The sequence below is a fragment of the Petaurus breviceps genome, unplaced genomic scaffold (genome assembly GCF_028583685.1).
Source record: "Petaurus breviceps papuanus isolate PSGF00001 unplaced genomic scaffold, PetGlider_PUasm1.0 90556, whole genome shotgun sequence".
In the NCBI taxonomy this organism is placed as follows: Eukaryota; Metazoa; Chordata; class Mammalia; order Diprotodontia; family Petauridae; genus Petaurus; species Petaurus breviceps.
In genome coordinates, this window is record NW_027187273.1 from 174,003 (window position 1) to 198,524 (window position 24,522).

Genomic DNA, 24,522 nt, shown 5'->3' on the forward strand with positions numbered 1-24,522 from the left:
TCTCTGTCTCTCTCTCTCTCTCTGTCTCTCTCTCTCTCTCTCTCTCTCTCTCTCTCTCTCTCTCTCTCTCTCTCTCTCTCTCTCTCTCTCTCTCTCTCTCTCTCTCTCTCTCTCTCTCTCTCTCTCTCTCTGTCTCTCTCTCTCTCTCTCTCTCTCTCTCTCTCTCTCTCTCTCTCTCTCTCTCTCTCTCTCTCTCTCTGTCTCTCTCTCTCTGTCTCTCTCTCTCTCTCTCTCTCTCTCTCTCTCTCTCTCTCTCTCTCTCTCTCTCTCTCTCTCTCTCTCTCTCTCTCTCTCTTTCTCTCTCTCTCTCTCTCTCTCTCTCTCTCTCTCTCTCTCTCTCTCTCTCTCTCTCTCTGTCTCTCTCTCTCTCTCTCTCTCTCTCTCTCTCTCTCTGTCTCTCTCTCTCTCTCTCTGTCTCTCTCTCTCTCTCTCTCTCTCTGTCTCTCTCTCTCTGTCTCTCTGTCTCTCTGTCTCTCTGTCTCTCTCTGTCTCTCTCTCTCTCTCCCCCTTTCATCTGCCCAGGGGATATATAGGCTGGATATATGAACTCAGCATTCTTGACTCCTGAGCCCAGGCTCACCATGATTGAGTGGATTGCCTATTTGTAAGGCTGTGAGCCAAACATTGCCTTTCTTTCCACACATGCTACACCCCACCCCCTCCCAATTCAGTCTAAGGCAGAGGTCCTAAAAGAAGCATTGTGTGTGAGAATTTCAGTAACAAAAGACTCTTGTGACACCCAAACAAATTTGTCTGGGCATCAATAAGCCTCATTAAAGAGGTAATTGCAGCATTGGAATTGTTTATCTAATTAATGTTCCAGAACTAACGGAGGCAGCCCTAAGGATACTCAGAAATCGCACTAATCCCATGGAAGGGGCTTTGCCCTCTCTAGGAACCACTCCATAAATCTTGAGAGTTGAACTCCAATTTTGAATTCATTTGATTTTTGGCTTTGGATCTTTAGACTGCTGGGGATTTCCTGAATCTGCTCATGGTTGTCTAAAAGCCTAGGACCCCCAAACCTTTGGGGTCATCCTAAATTTAGACCCTCACTTGCGCCAGACAAAAAAATGCATTTGACTTTGTTAGCTTCTTGGTCACCTGATCCTCTGACTCTTTTCAGGATCTTTCTTTGGACTCCCAACTTGAGCTGAAGAATGAAAAGCCTGGTGGTGAACCCTTCCAATAAATTCAACAATTCCCTGGATGCTTTTGAGCAATGTGGCAAAGAAACACCCTTGGAAAATGTTCTTTTTGCCTCCTTCTATCTTCTGGATTTCATCCTGGCCTTTGTTGGCAATACCCTTGCCCTCTGGCTCTTTATCCGGGACCAAAAATCGGGCACCCCAGCCAACGTTTTTCTGATGCATCTCGCTGTGGCCGATTTGTCTTTTGTACTGGTGCTTCCCACCCGGCTTGTCTATCATTTTTCTGGAAGCCACTGGCCATTTGGGGAAATCCCCTGCCGCCTCACCGGGTTCCTCTTCTACCTCAACATGTACGCCAGCATCTACTTCCTCACGTGCATCAGCGTTGACCGCTTCCTGGCCATCGTGCACCCGATCAGGTCCATCAAAGTCCGCAGGCCTCTCTACGCCCACCTGACCTGCGCCTTGCTCTGGGCGGTGGTGGCCGTGGCCATGGCCCCGCTGCTGGTCAGCGCACAGACGGCGGAGGTGAACAGCACGACCGTCTGCCTGCAGCTCTACCGGGAGAAAGCCTCGCGGAACGCCCTGGTGTCCTTGGCCGTGGCCTTTACCTTCCCCTTCGTCACCACCGTCACCTGCTACCTGCTGATCATTCGCAACTTGCGCAGCGGCCACCGGGTGGAGAAACACCTCAAGGACAAAGCCATCAAGATGATCATCATGGTACTGGTGATCTTCCTGGTGTGCTTTGTGCCCTATCACGTCAACCGCTACATCTACGTCCTGCGCTACGATGGCACCCGGGCCTCCTGCGAGGCCCAGCGCGTCCTGGCCCTCAGTAACCGCATCACCTCCTGCCTCACCAGCCTCAACGGGGCCCTGGACCCTGTCATGTATTTTTTTGTGGCTGAGAAGTTCCGGGATGCTTTGTGTAACTTGCTTTGCGGCAAAAGGGCCATGACCCTGCCACCAAGTTTTGAGGGAAAGACAAATGAGAGCTCCCTAAGTGCTAAGTCCGAACTGTGAAAGAGATATCCAGACATAAAAATGCTGCCTCGATAGCAGACTCTTCCTGTGCAGAGAGACCTTCCATTGGAGGTCAAAGTAGAAGAATCCAGCTTCTTCCACACAAAACACAGCCAACCATCCTCCGACTGAGAAAACAGACTCAAATATTGGTGGCCCACTAATATCTCACTTGGACACCTAAACGGCAGCTTCACCTGTCTCTCAATTTCTAACAAGCTCTTACATTTCTGCAAAGCAAGGACTAACATGTAATCAAACCAAGACACCTTCCCCCTCAGAAGGAACATTTTCAGCTATGCTTACTTACTGTTACTAGATACCCTAATGATCTCAGCCTAGATAAAGGGGGGAGGGACATGAAAATTGGAGAACAATGAAAGTCTTTCTCTAAGCTCAATGCTGACCGCTGAGCTACTGACCTCCTATTATGTTAAAGCAAGAGTGGGGGAGGCTATTCCCCAAAGAATCCAAGAAAATGATCCGAAAATTGCCGGAGTGAAAGAGAGAGTTCCTTTAAATGTCTGCTTCAGTGTCTGGGGCGATAAGGATGGGGGAGGGAGGGAAGAAATGCTGTAGTGTTCACATTATAAGGTCTTTGATTATAGACATCGACAGCTTAGTTTAGTTAACACAGTGATTTGGTGGGTGATTACAACTGGATCCATGGAGACCAAGTCAGGCTGGTCCCCAAATGACATCTTACATGTGTAGCCTAAAGCGATGGGATACGACTTTTATCTCTGCTCCAGAGATTTCCTGATTTAATTTTTTTAAAAACTTGTTCTGACAATCTCTTTCCAATTTCCCAATTCGTGTGCTGTACCTCATGTAAGGGCCTGCAACTGGCCTGACCATCTTGCTTGAGACCTGAACAAGGGAGCAAAACCATGGCATGGATCATGGATGCCTTACACAGGCTGCACACTCCCTCCCATTTGACTTCAAAGGCTTGGAATCCATGGGCTCTATCAGCAAAAGTAAGCAACCCTATGCAGCATGCCTCTTTCCAGCCCCTGGTGATCCCCAAATGAACCCAAGGAAGTCTGGGCACCCATCACACCATGTCCTCCTGCCTGTCTATGCCCCTTTTGCTTTCCATTTGTACAGTGATCTTCCTTTGTTGTACCTGTATATGCTGATTATAATGTGCATAGTTTTGAAAGTGTGAAGCTGTATCATGTTGTTTTAATAAAAATTTCTCTCTTCCCTTTACTAGCTACCAGGAAATCTCCTTTGCCCTTCTTCTACCCCTTCCACTAAAGAACTTCATGAGGATCCTTGACTTCTCATCTCAATTTTCTTCTGAAGAGTTCTAGTCACCATGGTTTCCCAATCCAAAGTGTGACATTTTCCTAGGGTTATCTTCTGGCACCTAACCCTTAAGCCAGTACTCCCATCCCCTTTTCCTTCCCATCACACTAATACTTCACTCTCCTCCACATACTCTTGGAACCAGTGACACTGGCCTCCTGGCTGTTCCACAAACAAGACAGTCCAGCTCGGCTCCAGGCATTTTCTGTGACTGCTCCCATGCCTGGAATGCTTTCCCTCCTCTGCTCCTGACCTCTGACTTCTCTGTTTTCTTTCTTTCTTTCTTTTGCCTTTTTTTTTTTGGATGGGGGAAGGTAGGGCAATTGGGGTTAAGTGACTTGCCCAAGGTCATGCAGCTAGTTTTGTGTTAAGTGTCTGAGGCTGGAATTGAATTCAGGTCCTCTTGACTCCAGGGCCGGTGCTCTGTTCACTGCTGCCACCTAGCCGCCCCTCTGGTTTTCTTTAAATCCTAATTAAAATCCCATCTTTTTTCAAAATGCCTTTCTCAACCCCTCTTAAACCTATGCCTTACCTCTGTTAATTATTCCTTATTTATCCTGTATGTAGCTTAATTGTATATATTTGTTTGCATACTGTCTCCTGCATTAGATTGTAAGTCCCTTGAGGGCAGGGGCTGTCTTCTGCCCTTTTTCATATCCCCAGGGTCCAGCACAGTACCTGGCACACAGAAGCCACTTAGTAAATGTTTATTGATTGACTAGAATTCATATAGCTCTTACTACTTTTCAGGCAGCTGGGTGGCACAATGGATAGAATGCCTCAGATACCTGCTGACTGTGTCACCCTGGGCAAGTAAATTAACCTTCAGTTTCCTCTTCTGTAAAATGAGAATGATAATAGCACCTACCTCACAGGGTTGTTGTGAGAATCAAATGTCATAATGTATGTAAAGCACTTTGGAAACTTAAAACACTATGTAAAAGCGAGCTATTCAAAGAACTTGGACGCCAGTTCTCTTGTGCCATCAGAACAACATCCCTAAGTGACGGCTGGGTTTAGGCAGGTGTTATTCCCATTTGGAGATGGAGAAGCAGGGGCCCAGATGGGTAAAGAGGTTTATTTGAGGTTTCCCAGCTCAAGATGGAAAGAGCTGGGATTGATGCCCAGGTCTCCCTAGCCCCTCGGCCAGTCTTCTTTCGGTCACGCCCTGGTGCCTTAGGTATCAGTAACATCTTGGGCTAGCTCACATGCCCTCCCCAAGTCATGCTCTCTAACCCCAAGCTTCCTCCCCAGTCGGCCTCTTCTCCCATGGCCCTGTGGGCCTCGGCTCCTCCTTACCTCCCAGCATTCTTTACAAAGCCCAGGTCAGCAAGAACCACGTCACACAATTCACAACGGAAGCATTCTGGGTGCCAATTGTTGTTCATTGCTTTGATGACTCGGCCAATAATGAATTCACCTAGAAAATTAAAAGTCAGATTTGAGTAGGGAAGGAGATGCATTCACTCCTACCTGCCAGGGAAGAAACAGCTTCACTCTTCCTGTATTTTCTTATTGCTTTGCCGAGTTTGTCCCAATGGACTAAAACAGGAGATGAAAAATAACCTCCAACGGGGAAAATAAATCTACTCTCTAAAGCAAGTGCCAAGAAAATAGCTGTGCTCTGTGTAGGGGTGTGCCATCTCTAGGCTATATATATATATATATATATATATATATATATATATATATTTTTTTTTTTTAAGCAATTGGGGTTAAGTAACTTGCTCAAGGTTACACGGCCAGTTATTTCTGGGTGTGGTGCTGAGTGTCTGAGCCCGGGATTCGATCTCCAGGTCGTCCCAACACTAGAAAGGGCTATATTTTCTTATTATCTCAAAGCTGACCCTCCGTGGTTCTGTGAAGTTTGACTCCGGGGCTCTGCCACCTCCCCACTCAGGATCAATATAGCCCCACTCCTCCCTGCTTCCCGAACTGTGGATAACTATCCTGTGTCACATTTCTGCAGAGATTTGTTCTCAGCTGAAAAAGGTTTAAATTACTCGTGGAGACAGCTGAGTGGTTCAGTGTATAGAGTGCTGGGTCTGGAGTCAGAAAGACCTGAGTTCAAATGCAACCTTAGACATTTAGTAGCTGTGTGGGCAAGTCAGCTAACCTCTGCCTTCATCCACTGACAAAGGAAATGGCACACCAGTCCAGTATCTTTGCCAAGAAAACCCTGTGGACATTAATGGCATAAAATGATCCATAGGGTCCTGAAAAGTCAGACACAACTGAACAACAAAATGTTGCTAACAGACTCAGAAAAGGAGGTGGGGCGGGAGGGAAGAGGGCATCTATATTTTATGGGGTAAATGAGTGATCTTCCCATAGCTGAATGTCAGGTGCCATAACAAACAATGGGGGTGATTTTTCAGGTTCCCTGCCCTATATCTCTCAAATGACACATGCTCAAAGGCTAGCCTTCACTTTCCTCTAAAAGTAAATCCCTTCCCCCTTGCTATCCCACCCTCCCCCACTTCATAAAATAAAGCCTTCAGAATAGAGATATGGCAGATTTGGCTTCAGTCTAGCCTTACCACATGTCCCACAGCAGGGAGCAAACAGCATTTGGAAGTCATGTTCACAATATTTTCGACCTTCGTACTGTAATCAAAACACAGAGAGAAGGGGTAAGAGGAATGCCAGGCTGCTGGGGTTACTTTATTTTCTGATTCATCTATTACAGATTATATTTCCATTCCTAAAGACCCAAGGTTCTGTACACAAGTCTTAAACAGGCAGCATTGGAGATCATTCAATTAAAAGGAAGAAACACAAGGAAAGAAACAGAAATGGGAAGAACAGAAGGATAAAAGAAAGAAAGGAAACTTAGTTATGTTAACTTCAGCCCTTTAACAAATAGAAGGCAATCTTTGGCAGATAGCAGAGTCAATGTTCTATGTAACCAATGAACAAATAAATAATGATTATTAAGCACTACTCTGTATAAAGCACTTACCACTAGGCTAGGGCCTGGGAGAGACAGAGAGTTAGGAGAAGACCTAGTCACTGTCATCAGGCATGTTATAATCTAGTAGGAGAATAAAATATAAAGACAGAAAACTAATATGGGGTATTACATAAATATATCAGAGAGGTGTGAATCAGGATGCTAAGTGAGGTCTAAGAAGGAAGGTATCTGGGAGGAAGAAAGAGAAAGGAAAGCCTCATGGAGCAGATGATTTAAGGGATGGGTAGGGACTGAAGGGGCAGGTAGGTGGCACAGTGGTAGACTACTGGGCCTGAAGTCAAGAAATTCATCTTCTGACCTCAGACACTTACTAGTCGTGTGACTCCGAGCAATTCACTTAACTCCATTTGCCTCAGTTTCCTAATCTGTCAAATGAGCTGGAAAAGGAAATAGCAAACCTCTCCAGTGTCTGTGCCAAGAAAACCCCAAATGGGGTCACAGAGAGTTGGCCCAACTGAATCTTTTGGTTGAATTCAAAAAATTGAATTTTTCAATTCCTGAAAAAAGAATTAAAGTAGTAAATAGAGCGGAGGGGTGAGAGGCCAGACATTACAGCCATGACGGTAAGTGGAAGGAAAGCACGTGATTTGGGGCGAAAGAGAGCCGTCCAGTTTGTCTAGAGCACGAGGTGCATGGAACACAATTAGATGAGTCTGGAAAGGAAGAATGGAAGCAGATGGTGGAAGGTCTGTGGCACTACTAACTGGGTAAAAGGCATAATTCGAATTGAGCTTTAGACTTGGAAGGGACCTTGGCATCCACTTTGGTTACATCTCCCTACATTTAAAAATGTTTCTATTTTTTTTCCTGTTTCAGTTTCTTACAACTTAAAACATTATCTCTAAAATAAATACAAAGAATGTGATTTGCTGGGCTAAGGGCACAGAGGTTTTAGGTGCTCACTTTACCCTCCACACAATACTCCTCTGTCTCAGAAGCCTCAGCTGCTTGACTTTTCAATGATGACAAAAACAAAAGACCACTGATTGCCAAAGGAAGAAGTCTCAGATGCTTCGGGAGCAGGGCTTCAAGGCAGAGCTGTTCAGAGAAGAACAAAGCAGCCCCAGCAGCCAGTGAGGAAAAGGGGTGAGAGCCTAAGAATAAACCAGCATGGGGCCACTGAAGGATTCACACAGCAGCTACCCACATCCCTGAGGGAGCATGCAGGGCAAGGCCCCAGCGACAGGCCAGGGCAGCACAGCAAATCTCCTCACCTCATAGAAGAGTCCATCTGGGAACTGCCGGAAGCACTGGGCACAGACAAAACAATTTTCATGATACAGCTCCCCGTTGCTGTTCACAATCCTTTCCGATGGATCAAAGCGGGCCTGACAGCGCTGGCATGTGGCATTTGCCAGGGCATCCGACATGTTACTGCATAAAAGGGGGAAAAAAGTCAGTCAGGTTTCTGAATGGCGTCCAAAAATGATAACGTCCCAGGGGGTGGGGGGAGCAAAGTTTAGACCAACAAGTCTCTCATTCTTTCTGGCAAGAACTTTTTCTGTAATCCAGGATTGGCCCTGGGGCCAGGGAGTTAAAATGTCCCTAGTCCCAGAGTTTCTCTGTGCTTTATCACTTGTTTGGGACCACACACAAACAGCATTTGTGGCCCTATAATTTTACAGTTCAGATATGCCAGTCCCAATCAGGTACAAAGCCAGAAATGAGACTGGAATCTAGACTCTCTTCTAAAGAAGCCTCTTAGCAGAGTGGACAGAACATAGAACTTGGCGTCAGGAACACCTGAGTTCAAGAATACCTCTGACACTTATTAGCTGTGTGACTTCAGGGCTCTTAGCCTCATTTTCCTCATCTGTAAAATGGGGATATTAAAAGCTCACTGGGTGGTTGTGCAGATCAAATGAGATGATACATATAAATAACTTTGCAAACCTTAAAGTGTCGCAGAATTTCTCTCTATTATTGTTAATAATCAAAAACGAATATAGGAATTTCACACCAGATCAGTGCCTAAATCCTTCCAGCCTAGAATTCTGTCTCTGACAATGTCATCATTCATTCAACAAGCATTTATTAAGCAACGAGGTATTCTTGTACAAAGAGAAAAACAAAACAGTCCCTGTCCTGTAGAGTCTATTCTATTAAGAAGGAACGTGTATAGCCGTAAGTAAATAAAAAATGTAGACAAAGGAAATAGTCATTTCAGTGGAAGGATAAAGACAGGCCTGGTGAAGGAGGTAGCACTTTAGCTGAGTTCTAGAAAAAGCTAAGGACTCTAAAGGGGTGGAGACGAAAAGGAAGCACATTCCAGAGGAGATGGAATGTCCCCAAGGGGGCAGCTTGGGGAGGCCGTGGTTTGTCCACATTTGAAAGGTTAGAGAAATGGCCCTAAATGTCCCCTTTCCCCTTAACAGCCCATCCTCCTGGCTCTCACAGCCCTTCTGGAACATATTTGTACTTTCAGCTTGTATCCCCTATTGGGCTAGATATACTTTCATCAATATTTCCACCTCATCCCTTTCCTTCTCTCCCCAACCCCACAAAAGAAGTTATGAATGTGACTGCATTTTAAAAATAACATCCCTTTCTTTTCTCATGAGCTGTCAAATGGAAGAACAAGCGACCAACAGAGAAGGAAAGCTGTGTTGAGGGTAACAGTTTAGCAATGGGCAAGATAGATATACTTGAGGTTTGTTTTTTGTGTTGTTTTTTTTTTTCAGATAATTCAGGGAAATCAGAAATAAACAGGAAATCCTGTAACTCCGAAATCTGAATTGCCTGATTCAATGACCACTGGAGCTGATGACATAACATAATTCCCAGAGCCCAGATACAGGCTTTCAGATCGCTGGTGAAAGCACACCATCCTCTGGCCAAGGGCCCAGGCCGTATTTTTACTGCTTTTCCCACCTCCCCATATTCACTTCTTTCTCCCCCTTTCAAGGCCTAGCTCAAATCCCTCTACATTCATGAAGTGGTCTCCGAGCACATTAGCCTACAGGGATCTCTCTTTTCTATGAACTCTTATGACAGTTAGAGTCTTTAACACACAACTTAGAGGTAGCCATGGTTGCCAGAGATGGAGAACTGCTCTCAGAGTCAGAAAGAGCTGGATTTAGAATCTTCCTCTGACATATACTAGGCAAGTCAAGTGACCCTGGGCAAGTCACTTGAGCTCTCATTGCTCTAGGGCAGAGGAATTCCTAGCTTGCAAGTGAGTAATGGCTCCCCAGTGTGAAGGAATCAGATTTAAAATGTCTTTGGGAAATGTTAAGCAAAAATAAATAAAAAGCCAACACAACACAGTTAACGATAATTTGTGGTTTTCTAAGGCAACCCGCATCCTGCATTAATTTCCATTGACACACTGCTCTAGGAAACTCTCTAAGACTTGAGAAAGCAAAACAAAAATCTTAGTGGAATTTTAAGCCTATAAACTGCGCTCTGACACCTTATATACACAGAAAAATCACAGGTTCAGAACCTTTCCTTAAGCCACAGTTTAGCACTGAAATGCTGTGTTAATTTGGTGTCCTTCAGTCAGATTGTAGGCACCTTAAGGCCCAAATAGTATGCCTTTTACTTCATTACATAACACAGAGCCATGTCCATAATGGGTCCATGATGAATACTTGTTCATTGACTGACTCTACCTCTATTCTCACCCTAACCCTAATGCTAGGACTTAGTTATGACCTAGGTCACATGAACAACAACGAGTCTTCTGGCTGTTGTTTCACCCTTCTTCCACACTGCTTCCAAAAAGTCTTTCTAAGGTAGGCTTCCACTATCCCTCAGCTTCTCAAATGCCTTCTATAGCTCTGTATTACCTGCAGGGGAAAATGTAAACTGCCCAGTCTAGCATTTAAGATCCTGCATAATATCTTTCTAGCTTATCTCTCCAGCCTTACTTGACTTTAATTTTCTGTGCATATTCTTCATTTTAGTGGAACTCAATTTATTAACTCTTTTCTAAGCTGGAAGAATGGGCAGCTAGGTGGTGCAGTGAATAGAGCTTGGAGTGAGAAAGACTCATCTTTATGAGTTCAAATCTGGTCTCAGACACTAGTTTTGTGACCCCTGGACAAGACACTTAAAATTGGCTGGAAAATGAGCTTGGTATAGTCTCTCCACCAAAACCCCAAAGGGGTCACAGAGAGTCTGACAAAAGAATTAACAACAACATTATCTATGTTACAGTGACCCCACATTGATAGGGGGTTCATTATTTGGGGTACTCTTGTATTCCAAATGGTATAGGAGGTAAACCAGAATTGTGTCATTGATCAGGACTTAGGGGTGGCTAGTTGGCACAGTGAATAGAGCACCAGCCCTAGAGTCAGGAGGACCTGAGGTCAAATCTGGCCTCAGACACTTAACACTTACTAGCCGTGTGACCTTGGGCAAGTCACTTAACCCCAATTGCCCTAGCCTTCCCCCCTCCAAAAAGTAAAAATAAAAATAAATAAATAAAAGATCAGGACTTTCCTCTAAAAGGACCTTCCCTTCTAGTTTTACATAATTCTAATATGAAATTTAATGATACAACTGAAATTTTAAAATAAACAACTACCCAGGAATTAGAAGCCCCTCAGACACAAGCATGCTTCCACTGAACACAACATGAATGGAGCTGTTCATTCAGCATGACCCCCTCCCATGACACTGGACCTTCTATGTGTTATCACCAAAGTATGTGGAAGGGGGCCTGGGGGGATTCTGAATCAGGGGAAACATGTCAGAAAGATAAATCAAAGGAGTTCATCAAAGTACAGGACACTCACAGAGAGCACTGTAGCCTGGGGATCCCAAAGTACTCCTTTCCAGCTTGGCTTTACAGTAGCCAACAAGCAGTTATATGAAGGGAGCAAGGGCGGAAGAAATGAAAATTCCAAGCCCTCCCCCCTCCTTCACACATTCCAGTGGGGAACAGAGAATACAATGTCTGTCTGATTATCCCCCAAGGAGAAAAATGCCACTCCCCTTTCTCTGCCCCCATTCCAAAGTGGACAACAGGCAAGATACAGCCAAGGGCATGTCTGAGAGGCAGGCGAGTCAAACCACCAAGCTGTGGGAAGAACATAACACCATAGCACTCTCCCCTGCCTCAACTCTCCAAAATGCCACTGCTCTACAGCCAACATTGTCAAGCAAGTTTCACAGTGCTACTGATATTTACTCTGTGTGTGTGTGTGTGTGTGTGTGTGTGTGTGTGTGTGTGTGTGTAAAAAGCCCCTGCTTCCATCAAACAAGTAGGGAAATAAAATGAGATTGCAACCCAAGTTCTTCTGCCATACCCACTTGTCCCAGAACAATAAAGCTATGGGGAGTGAGGAAAAGGGGGACTAGGAATTAAGTATGTCTGTGGCGTAATCAATCAACAAGCATTTATTAAGCACTTACTATATACAAGGCACTATGCTAATAGCCAGGGTTTCAAAGACAAAAGTCAAACAGATCCTGCACTCAAAGAGCTTGCACATTAATGGACTGTAATAATTTACTACCTTGCTGAAGAGCATGAGGTCATGTGTTTCTGAGAGGCTATCACACATCTCTGACATGAGGCAGAATTGTTCCAACTAAAATTAGCTAATAGATTAGGACACAACTGCAAACGTCCTTATGTATGTTTCCATGATCAGCAGAAAGTCCCTGGGCCAAATGGAAGAAGTTATGGTCAGACCTGTTCTCTAATCTTTCTGCAGCTTTTTATGTAAAAACAGCTTCTGTATGTGACTCCATCTGCATTCTAAAGGCAAATATGATGATTTTTGTAAGGACATGGGAAGGGAGAAAAGGAGGGTCCAGAACCACACCACTTAACACAATCACAGAAAGCCCAAATCCTTCAAGTTAATCAATCAATCAGCTTAGTACCTAGTCTTAAAGAATCTGCCTAAAAATATATCAATAAATCCTTAATCAATTAGAATAGATTGCAATCTCTCTGTCTCCTCCCCTTCCCATCACTCCTCTCCCTCACAAGTGACTATGCCATTGAAAGACTAGACCAGTAGCAGACAGGGCATCCTGCTGGGCTTAGACAACAGGACCAGGAGGAGATAATGCATCTAGCCAGGGGTGAGAGTAACTAAAACAAAGGTGGCTTCAGGGAGTCCCCATCTTGGGGGAGGATGCTGGCTAAGGACTGACAAAATCTGTACCAAGGCACTGACCTGAGGAGTCTTGCAGAGAGCTACAATGAAGGGAAACTTCATGAGGCCTCTAGGAATGGAGAAAAGGACTTACAAGGGCCGCAGAGTTATACTATCCCTTTGCCACATGAGTTCTCGGCACAGGTGCCTCGTTACCTTGTGCCCACTCTCGGGCACTGACCCTGTGTGTGTCTGTGGGAGAAGGTGCCCCAGGGTTTATAACTACAATTCTTTCTATACCACCTTAATGAATAGCCCTGCTAATAAGTCAAGTCGGATTGACTGTTAGTGGGAAGCACACCAGTAACTGAGAGTACTAGAAGCCCAGCCTCTAGGGGCCATAGACACCTGAGACAGACAGGAGTCAGGTGCCCTCTGGGTACCCAGCCCATGAGTGCCAGTGTAAGTTGGGGAACTAGTCTGGGATTAACTAAATTCAGTATCTCTACCTTCCCATCCTCTTTGCATGGCCAATCAAGAGCTGACTATAACCATGAGGGGGGCACAGTGGAGCCCGGAGCTGGAACATCTGTGCTCTGCGTTACCTGGGCAATGCCCTTAACCTCTCAGTGGCTCTGGTTTCTCATCTATGAAACAGGATTAACAATACCTACCTCACAAGGTTGTTTGGAAAAAGGTTTTTAAGCCTATATAGATACAATATAAATATAAGTTATTACTGATTCATTGCCTAGCTTATTTCCCATTTGCTAACCATTAATTAGCCTTTAAAAAGGTGGTACAGTGGATAGAGTGTCAGACCTAGAGTAAGGAAGACCTGAGTTCAATTCTAGCCCTAGACACTTACTAGCTGTGTGACCCTGAATAAGTCACTTAACCCTGTCACATGCCTCAGTTTCCTCATCTGTAAAATGAGCTAAAGAAGGAAATGGCAAACCACTTCAGTGTCTTAGCCTAGAAAACCCCAACTGGGGTCAGACCTGACTGAAAAAACGACTAAGCAACCATAACAAGCTTTTAAAATGCAGTTTCACTAATAGTATAATACTGTAAACTGTTTTTCAGTAGACAGACATGGAATAGCTATGGTTGTCTCTTCTGGCTTTATGATTCATGAATATGAATTAAAGATGTTACCTAGTGATTTAAAAGACTATTGTTAATGTTACCATAGAGACTTATGGGAGAAAACAATACAATATCTCTCTCACTGGGTTGTTTTGAGGAAAGTATTTTGTAAATCTGAAAGCATTGTATAGATGTCAGTTATTATTATTATAGAGAAAGGGTCATTTTCTTTAAATAGCTGACTAGCTTCGTGTGAAAGATAGAGTGGTTATGCTGTGCTTGAAACCACAGGGTAGAACCAGGAATAGTGGGAGGTCACAGAAAGGCAAATTCAACATAAAGAAGAATTTCCTAACTATAAAGTCAGCCACTCAACAAGCATTTACAATGTGCCAGGCACTCTGCTGAGCCCTGGGGATACAAAGGAAAAAACAAAAAAGGCCCTGCTCTCTGGGGCCTCTAGGTGGCGCAGTGATAGAGCACCGGCCCTGGAGTCAGGAGGACCTGAATTCAATCTGGCCTCAGACATTTAACACTTACTAGCTGTGTGACTTTGGGCAAGTCACTTAACCCCAATTGCCCTGCCTTCCCCCCTCCAAAATAGCCCAAAAAAAAAAAAAAAGGCCCCTGCTCTCAAAGGAGCTCATGGTCTAACAGACAGATGATACACAAACAATTATATATAAACAATCTACAGAAAGGATGAATTAGAGAGGCAGTCATTAGCACTGAGGAGGATCAGGAGAGGTGCGATCTCATTCTGAACTTAACAGAAGCCAGGAAATTCAAGACATGAAGGAGGGAGAGCATTCCAGGCATGGAGGACAGCCCAAGAAAATGGCTAGAGAGAAGATGGAATGTCATAGAAACCAGTGTCACTGGATTGAAAAGATAGGCATGGGGCAGGGAATAAAACGTTAGGAGACTGGAAAGTAGGAGGGGATCAGATGATAAAAGGCCAGACAGAGGGTTTTATGTTTGATTTTGGAGGTAATAGGGAGCCACAGTAGTTTGTTGGAGGTTTGGGGAGGTGATGACATTGTTTTGAACTTTTCAATTTGATAGTTGAATAGAGGATGGACTGGGGTGTTATGCTATGTTGTTTGTCCTTCATTCTCAAAGAGGACCAATGATATCTGAAGGGTGATGTCTTGACTTGCCTGTGAATTGGATTTAAGTGAGGCAGAGCCACAGTCATCAGCCTCACTCTCTCCTCCAGTGTTATGGAAGTCCATTGGCAAGACAAAAGTCAAAACAACTGGTCCTGGTCCAAGATACAGTGGATGACCTTGATCTTTCAAAATTAAGGTCTTTCCCAGACCTCAGTTTGTCTGAGATGATGTCCATTCAATGAAGAAGGACTTGAGACAGGAGACAACTATAAGGCCTACACCAGGGTATTGGCAAAAGTAATAATGATTGGATTAGAGAGATATTACTGAGGTAGAATCTAAAAGACCTGACAACAGATTGGATATGAGAGAAAGTGATGGAGAAATTAGGAAGAGGAGAGGGTGAGGAAGATACTAACCTCATATTCAATTTTGGACATGTGACATTTAAAATATATATATATATATAAATTATATCTGTTATATATTTATGTGGGGAGTGTAACAGAATGTAATGTTTTATGAGGTAGTGAGAAGCTCATCATTGGAGGTTTTCAAATAGAGACTGGATCAGAGCTGAAACTAGAATAGGGCAGCCAGGGCTCTGTCCTGGGGGAAGGAGGGGTAATCAAGAGGGTTCTGACAGTATTTGTATTCCACTAAGGAAGAATGAAGAGACAGAGTCTAGCAGTAAGCAGGTCAACAAGATGGTGAGAAAGGAAGAGTAGGTTCCCTCCCACTTGGGGAGTAAGTCAGCTAGGCCCCAGCTCCAGCTCCCTCCTGTGTGGTTCTCTAGACAGCCAGGGGAGGAAGGACACGAGCTTTCTGAGGCTGCTGAATTTGGAGCTAGTGTCCTCACAGGAAAGGTCACAGGCTCCCCTGCCCATTCAGCTACTCATCCTGAGTCATGTTATTCAGGGCTGGTACTCAAGGAAGGGCCATTTCCGCTATATGAACCAAAGGTCAAATTTTTTTAAACCAAGCTGAATAGGGACTCGTATAAGAGTCATAAGACCTGATATCTTTTACCAAGGCCTTCCCCAACCCCTCTTAATTCTAGAGCCTTCCTTCTGTTAATTATTTCCTATTTATCCTAGATACAGTTTGTTTTTTATATATTTGTTTGCATGTTGTCTTCCCCATTAGATTGTAAGCTCCTTGAAGGCAGACACTGCCTTTTGCCTCTTTTTGTATTCCCAGAGCTTAGAACAGTGCCTGGCACATGGTAAGTGCTTAATAAATATTGATTGATTGGTCAGCTGTCTCCAATCCACTATATTCTTTTCTCCACAATAAGACAATAGCATAAGGTGACATCTGGCATCCTTTCTAGTTCTTTCCTTCTGTGGATATTTGAGCACTGGATATTACCTCAGCCCAGATTCAATGCCAGTAACAGGTTAAAGAAACAATGGACCTGGGTAAGTCCCTTCTCTTGAGGGGCTAAGTTTTGTCCTCTGGAGAATGAAGGAATTGTATAAATGATTCAGCACTAAGATTTTGCGGTGACACTTTGAGCATTGTGTCATTTGGGGGATTTTTGGAGGGGATAGCAGTGTGTTTATGTTTAAGGCTCTTTGATATAAGGACCCCCACCCCCTGAGTGAGTAATCAGGCTTCTCAGATGCCAAAGAGTGAAGAAACAACTGACTTTAGCACCTAGTTATCAAAAATAATTAATCAAAGTAGGAAGCTATCAGAATGCCCCATTCCCCTCCCAAGGTGTGGTCTCCCCAGCAGGGCCTCTACCCGCTGGATCTGGAGTCCGACAGAAAGATGTCCATTCCCCACCATTACATGAGGGTGTCTTGGCTACTTGCCTCAGGCATGGTTTGTGATGTTTAGCCCAGGTACAAACATTCCTGGTTATACTGTAGCTTTTTATAAGGAACGTTTATAAGGGATGTCATAAACATAAAATTCATATTTTTGGTAGAAGTTCTAACCAGTTATGTGGTTCTGTAATTCTATCATCCTAATGCATTGTGTGCATCCTAATGCAGGTGGCTCAGAGCATTGGGTCTGAAGTCAGGAAGACCTAAGTTCAAATCTGGCCTCAGACACTTACCAGCTGAGTGACCCTGGGCAAAGTCACTTAACCCTATTTGCCTCAGTTTCCTCATCTGTAAAATGAGCTGGAGAAGGAAATGGCAAACCACTTCAGTATCTTTGCTGAAAAAACCCCAAATGGGGACCTGACAAATCAGACATGAAAGAACAACTACAATGAAATGTATGGGTCACATGTTTCCTTTCATAAACTTATCTCCAAAAATGCTAAGTCATCTCCATGGCCACGGCTCCTTCCATCGCTCTTGCATCTGAAATCATATAACTCTTTCCAAAGAACAATACCTGTTCTTCGTTCTGAAAGATTTGCTGTGGTCTTCTGTCAAAGGCAGTAAAGGTCTGTTCTAGGGTGGTGGAGATTTTTTTTAAGTATTGTAAATGTTTTTAATTATACTTTTTTGAAAGTCAGAGTGGTAGAGTAGAAAGCAAGAAGTCTCTGGAGCCAGAGGAGCTGTGTTCAGATCCTGCCCTTCACTGGTTGCGTGATCCTAGGCAAGTCTCTCAACCTGCCCCAGGAAATACCTCAAGTTGCATAGCAGTTGCTATCTGTAATGGTAGAGAGAGTTTCCTCACTGGGAGTTCCCAACATTAATAAAATAATAGGTCTGAGCTAAAAATTAAAAATCTTCTTTTAGAATCCACACCTTTAACCATACACTGGAAAGGAGAAGAAACCTAAAGTATATCTTTTCTGGTGCACTATATCTAATTGTAGCTCAAGCCTTTTTGTGTAATACGCTTCAGCAGTCTGGAGAAGCCTAGGGACTCTTCTCCAAATAATGTTTTTAAATATACAAGACAAAATACATAGGGCTACAAAGGAAACAAATCATATGGAAATACAGTTAAACACAAGTTCTTTGCACCCAATTTAAGAACCCCTGAGTTGGATAACTCTAGGACCATTAGAGAAAACCGGAGAAGACGACTCCACAGATTTCAATCAACCCTTTTAAGTACCCAATAACCCTTACAGTCAGGAAGTCTGATCCAAATCTTCCTTAATTGCTATGACATTCCAATAAATCTAATATGCTTTGTAAGTAGCTATGCTCTGAGCACGGGCTTAAACATGAGCCTTGTTTACCATCAATGACTTTGGCAGTATGAAATGACTCAATTTATATGACCTTTAAGCAGATAAATCCCAAATCTATGTCTCCAGGCCTGTCCCCTTTCTTTAACTCTGGTCTCCTGTTTCCAATGGCCTACTAAGATGTTTTCACTCCAATGTCAAACCCAGTATATCTGAAATAGAACTCACCATCTTCTCTTCAGATGATCTCACCCTTTGGAGCTCCCTATTTCTGCCATGGGGAAAATTCTTAGCTACCCTTGATTTCTTAAATTTGTCCTCCAACATTTAGTCTGTCAGCAAGTCTAGACAGGTAAGTGGCTCAATGGATAGATATAGTGCCAGAGTCAGTAAGACCTGAGCTCAAATATGGCCTCAGACACTGATAGTAGCTGTGTGACCCTGGGCAAGTCACTTAACCCTGTTTGCCTCTGTAAAATGGCAAACCACTCCAGTTTCTTTGCTTAGAAAACTAAATGGAGTCATGAAGAGTCAGATACAACCAAAATGACTGAACAACAACTTCTATCTCAGGATCCTCCATCAATCCTGTGTTCCAATGACCAGACAACTCCTAATGATCTAACCCAAACTGACCATGAGATTCCCTTATTCAGTGATCCTCTGTTGCCTGTAAGATTAAAAAAAATTTTTTTTTTAATGTTTTTACTCTTCCTCCTCTGGGTGTTTAAAGCCTTTCCAATCTGGTTCTGTTCCACATTTATTTCACATTACTCCCCTATACACTCTCTACTTTCCAGCCCAACTGACCTACAAGCTATCCCCCAAGATTGGCGTGACATCTCGCACCCTGACACCAGGGTACACTTTATCTCCACCTCCCACTCTTAGAAATCGTGGCATTTGTACTTCTTTCCACCCAGCAGTAGTTATCAGTGCTGGCTCCTTCAATTATCTTGTATTTACTTAGCCATGTAAAGGCTCTATCCCACCTCCTTGGGTGGGTGGAATGGGAATGGGGAGCCTATTTTCCATCCAACACCTAATATAGGGTTTTATACATCTTGGACTCTTCATAAATGCCTTCTAGATAGAATGAAAATGAACTGAATTGAATAATCCTTTCTTTCTAATCCTGATTACCGTTACCCCTTTACACAAACACTCTTTCTAGCCAGATGGTTTTACTCTCATTTGCAAACATCTATGATCAATTCACTGTCCCCCAAACATACAAAATGAATGTTTCTAGCTCCGTGGTTCTGCTTCCCCCAACCTGTCAGTCTGGAATGCCCTGCACCATCCACTGCCCCTTTCCTCTCTTCTTGTCTAAAGTCTACCCTTCCTCCAAAGCCCAGCTCCTCTGTGAAGCCACCAAAGCCCCCAGGGATCCTTTCCTTCCTTGAAATTCTTGCTGTCTCACACAAAATATGCTCTTTTGTGAGGTAAAATCCGGAAACTCAGGTTCTACTCCAGGGTCTGCCATTAACTATGAGATCTCGGACTAGTTCCCCTGTCTGGGTCTCAGTTTCCTCCCCTATAAAGTGAAAAGGTTGGATTAGATAAATTCTAGGCTTCCTTCCGGTTCTAACACACTCTGAATCTATTTTTAGATATTTTATGTCTGTCTTATCTCCCAACCTAGGCTGTGAGAACATGGATCACTTCTTTTAGCTTTCTGTATCTCCCAAGTTACTCAGCAGAGTGTCTTACATATAGAAAGTGCTGGATAAAACGTTTGTTCATTGACTATCACAAAGCGATTTTTTTTCTTATGGCCAACAATACACACTCAGCGTTGGGGCTAAAAAGTCAAAGTGCAGGTTTCCTGCCAGCTCATCTACAGCAGTAATATCCTACAAATGGGACTTCCTGGACCTCTTAGTTAATGCTGGCTCACAGGACCAAGAACTTTAGACTTTCTTGCCTCCAAAGGGTTAATAGTTGTTTTCTATCAGGGAAATGAATTGTAATGACTGCCGGGTATTGGGTATACTGGCTAGGATCATGCTGATTTTATAGATTATGATTTGATTCCTTTTAGCATTCAATGGCAGAGAGTAAATTAGGGGATCAGAGCTAATGGAATATTAATGCTTTTTAAGAAATGACAACTGAAGAATTCAGAAAAACTTGGGAAGACTTGTAAAAAGTGATACAATGCAAAGTAAGCAGAGCCAAGAGAACAACTTACAGTGTGACCATAATAATATAAAGGGAATAAGGACTGAAAACCTCAGAACTCTGATCAATGCAATAAGCGAACATATATGCAAAAGACTGAGAGTGAAGCCTTCCTCCCATCCCTTGCCATAAAAGAGGGGACCAGAGGCACAGAGGAAATATCTATCTTCAGGCTTAGATGATAGGTTAATTTATTTTACTTAACTGTAGTTCTTGTTACAAGGGAAGGTTGTATGGGGGATTGGGGAATCAATGGGAATGAACATCATTGTTTTTTAAAGACCAATATAATATTAACTTATTTTTTAACTATAAGGCACTTAAACAAAACCCAAACCATTCAGCAATAGGCAGGCCAAATCTAAGACCTAATGACTTGATCATTTCCTTCAGATTTCTCTCTTCCTTTTTTGGGTGCATCTCAAGTTCAATAGAGTATTTTCCTTCACTGGCCAAAGCTATTAAAGGGTGAAGAGGACCATCAAAGAACTTATCTAGAATGATTAAATCACCAACAGACCCTGATGGAGAATGCTGACCATAGGTAACATCAGAGCCCTAATGGATTAAAAATATTAAAAAAAAACAAAAACCAACTGCATCTACTCTCAGTCCTTAGTAGTTTTTTCTCTTTTTGAAACACTGTGCCCTGTGTTTGACAGGGAAACGAGGACCCTGGGTCTGGAGAATTCAGGAAGATGCTTCAAAGTGGAAAGGTTTCCTTGCTGTTGTTTTCCTGTCATTGTGATAAGCTAAGAGCCTCCATCCTAATCTCTTTTACACACTTACCAGAAATGAACATTTCACCTTGAGCCTAGTCAGACTGTCTACAGACAAAAGCTCGCCTCAACAGAAGTCAAGTATGCCTTAGGAAACATTCCAGTAATACCAGCCCCTTCATCTCAAGAGACCTACCCAAGGATCCCAGCTGTTTCTGTCCCACCATTCAGGGACAAGCCAGTGCTGCTCTGTCGATCCTGCCGGCGTCGGTACAGCTCAGAGGATGCCAGATCCCGGAGTCTCATGCCAGCCATGGTGCCCCCACACCACTGTGCAAGTAGAATAGGGAAGGCCAATTGGAAATTGGCTCTGTGAGGGCCAAAGCCCAAGTGACTCACTTTTCCGGTTAGGAGTTTCGATGGACTTTTTGGTTTTGTTTTTTTTTTTTTTTTGCAAAGTCCTGACAGACAGGTCAGAAGGCTGCCCCAAAGCTGTGTAGTCCTGTTCTACTCTTCTAAAAGCACGGAACTTCCTCTGGAATAAAGGTCAGCCTCTCCTACTGACCTCCAAAACAATTTCCATGATCATCCATCCAAAGAGAGTCAGTCCGTCTGGGTCAATACATTTCAAGGATCAATCTGCAAAAGGTCCATCTTCAATTAACTGAATTTCATTCTATGCCTTCTACAACTGAGTGGTAATTCAATGCAGTAAGCCTTGAAGTCAAACTAGTCCAGAGCATCAAAAACACAAAATGAATTAGGATAAATTAACTCTACCCCAAAAAGCAGCTCTGGAGGCATGCCCCACAGAGCCCTATCTCTTCGATGCTGCTCTCCTGCTGGCAGCTGCATTGGACAGTATCTTCACATTCCTTCCTGGGATAAACCAAGCTCCTCAAACCATTGGTGTCAAGCACAGCCCTCACCAAACCAAAAAGAGGCGGGCTTGTAGATGTCTGCCCTCCAATCTGGAAGAGCTAGGGATAGAATCGGGAACTCAAGAAAAGGCACATGCTTCACATTCCAGCCTTCAGAGCACTGGCTCTGTTTGCAGCAGACTGAACAGGGGCTTTAACCAGTAACCCACCCTTTCCACCACCTCTTCCCCACCCCTCCTCCACTCTTGGACTGAGGCTCACATTACACAAAGGGTCCCCAAAGGGCAGTGGCACCAATCTGTGAAGGAAGGCGAACTTCATTTCAAAGAGGAAAGAAGTGGGGAGGGGAAGACTGGTGGAACTCCCTAGCCAGGATGTTATTCAATCTGGAGCAAGAGAATGAAAAACAAGTCTGTTTCAGGGTTTGGTTTAATCTAGGGATGGGTCATTGAACAGTGAACTTTCAAAGATGCCAAAAGAGGCATTTGGAGGTATATTCACAGAGCCACAAGGCTTGAGAGTTTATCTGGATGGATGTAAGAAGATGCCACACTCCAGACAAGCAGATCTCTGTTGTTCTTAACCTGTCCAATGCAGCAGCCAGCAGCAAGACTACCAAAGGACCCTAGGTAGAAGGACTTTGCCATTAAAAAAAAACAATTGGGATTGGGAGCGTGCTAAGCTGCTAGGTCCAGATCCAAGAAGGGCAAAGTGAGGAGACCAAAGAACAACCAAAACTTCACTTCTCCCTAGTCAAAAATAGAAAGTTGGCCAGTTTCCTTTGTGCCTAGGCAACTAACACCCTGAGAGAAGCAATTAAAAATACACCTAAGCCTCAAAATATTTGCAAGGAAGATAACATTTCTTAACCTGTCCAAGAGAGTAGGTAGAAGCAAGAGTGTGTGGGAGAATACCAGAAGGCTCAATTTAAATGCATTTTTTAATTGGAAGAGATTAGTGGGGTCACTTGTGATTCTAGAAAAAAAGAATCTCTCCTGCAGTGTTTGAACAATTCCCATTGGCAGCTGGAACACTAAAAGTAATCACTAATACAGTAGGATGCCAACTGCTCATGAAAATCCTTAACACTCATTCAATTTCCTTCCAATTATTGTACAGTGTTGTCAGAAAGCCATAGTGATATCTCCCTCCTTTTTTTCAAAATAAGGCGCCTGGAAGGCATTAGCTATTTAAAATACTCTCAATGGACAGCACCATGACTTTTATTCCCCCTTTTAACTTAAACAGGAAGAAAGCATCAGGCAGATCTTCAAATAAAAGAAAGACTTTCCTCTTCCCCTAATAGAGGCAGTAACACACACATTCAAGATTTTAGACTTGGTGACTAAAAAGATGGTGATCCCTTTGGTTTCTTTAGAAAGAGAAGCTATCCAGCAAGCACCCTAAATCAGTCCTTCTCTAAGATTTTCCTGGGGCCCACATCTTGACGAATTAATTAGAAGCCTACAAATACCCTGCTATACAATCCTGGAATGTGAGCACAGCCTACAACTGCTTTCTTTGTATCTCTAGTGCTTATCAGAGGAAGTGTTTAACAAATGCACGCTGACTGACTATGTAAACCTATAAGCACTGGGTAAACTATTCTCAGGGAATCCCTGAATTATCTCTTTAATATTATCATCTGAGGTGATTCATTTCTTACTGTTGCTCTTCTCTGAGACTTTTAACCTATCCATTATAACTGATCCAAATCCTCTTTGCCAAGTAAAAAGTAGACAATTGAAAGACACAAGAAGCCAGGGGATGGGTGCGGAAGATGGGGAAGACAAATGGAAAATCTTTCCAGAAGACACAAATTAAAGGCTTCTACCTTACATGGAGTTAAGTTGGTGGTTGTGTGTGTGTGTGTGTGTGTGTGTGTGTGTGTGTGTGAATTTTAGGTTAGTATTCCTGATGTCACAATTAGTTATCAAACAGAAGCTCTGCCAAGATGCCAAGCACTCTAAATTACCATCCAAGTAACAGGGACTTGATCATAAGGTTATCTATACTTGCTTTAAGTTTTTCAAAGACTTTCTCATTTATTATGTAGTCCATGAGATAAATAGGACAGTTTGACAAAAGGAACCAATTCAGAAAAACCTGAGAGGATTTTATGAACTGATACAGACCCAGTGCAGAAAGCAAAACCAGGAGAGCCATTCATACAATTGTAAGGTATTGCCCCTTTATTATGTGGTTACTTGATTTGACAAAAGGTACAGAAAAAGGACGTTTGTGTAAGAGATCACATTAAAAACTCAGATTGAAGAAACACAAACAGTTCTGAAGATCCGAGCAAAGACAGCCTCTCAAATAAAACTACTGAATGTATTTGAAAGTAGCTCAGAGACAAGAGTGCCGAGCTAGCGATGTTAGAAATGGCTTCAGTGCGTGGTTTCCAAGCATCTAGTCTGACTATGTTGTTTGTAGGACTTTGGAATTTATTGCTGGGAAACTCTGGAGCCTACAGAGCAATTGTATGATAACTACTTGTGTTATACCTGGTAGAAATACAGATGTTGGATTTCTCAACCTAAGTTGAAGATGGGTCATTCCTTAGGAAGAGGCCTTAATTTGAGGCATTAGAAGCCAGAAAACAGAAGCCAATGGGTAGAAGCCAACTAAAAAGAAAAGAGAAGAGAAGCAATAGGCATGAAAAAGAAGTCCACAAGATAGAATAAGTGGAGTAAAGATGGAGGAAGAGAAGAGAAGAGAAACAGAAAAAAAAAAAGCTTAAAGTATATATTGCTTCCTTTCCTCCTCACCCCCAACTTCTGGGAGCTTTTTATGTGCCTTCCTATGTCCACTCTTCCCTCTTTGTTTTTTTTTTCTTTTTTGGAGGGGAGGAGGTAGGGCAATTGGGGTTAAGTGACTTGCCCAAGGTCACAGGGCTAGTTTTTA

The 24,522-nt window shown here is 43.3% G+C and overlaps 2 protein-coding genes across 5 annotated transcripts in view; one reads left to right on the plus strand and one right to left on the minus strand.

Moving 5' to 3' along the window:
• Nucleotides 1–24,522, minus strand: part of LIMS2 (LIM zinc finger domain containing 2) — a 98,839-nt gene that overhangs the window by 40,366 nt on the left and 33,951 nt on the right. For 2 of the 4 annotated variants that reach the window (XR_011163395.1, XM_069063326.1), the window contains exons 1-4: nt 20,931–21,962; nt 7,680–7,839; nt 6,032–6,098; nt 4,791–4,911 (exon numbers count right to left, since the gene is read on the minus strand). Coding sequence is in view for 3 of the 4 variants with exons in the window: in XM_069063326.1 (XP_068919427.1) it covers nt 4,791–4,911; nt 6,032–6,098; nt 7,680–7,839; nt 20,931–21,049 (467 nt within the window). In the remaining variant the exon portion in view is untranslated. Of the gene's footprint in view, nt 1–4,790; nt 4,912–6,031; nt 6,099–7,679; nt 7,840–20,930; nt 21,963–24,522 lie in introns of those variants that run through there. The other 2 variants (XM_069063328.1, XM_069063327.1) reach the window with 1 other exon arrangement.
• On the plus strand, nt 12–4,784 carry GPR17 (G protein-coupled receptor 17). Its single transcript, XM_069063329.1, has one exon. The coding sequence runs from the start codon at nt 1,161–1,163 to the stop codon at nt 2,175–2,177; it is 1,017 nt and encodes a 338-aa protein (XP_068919430.1). The 5' UTR covers nt 12–1,160; the 3' UTR covers nt 2,178–4,784.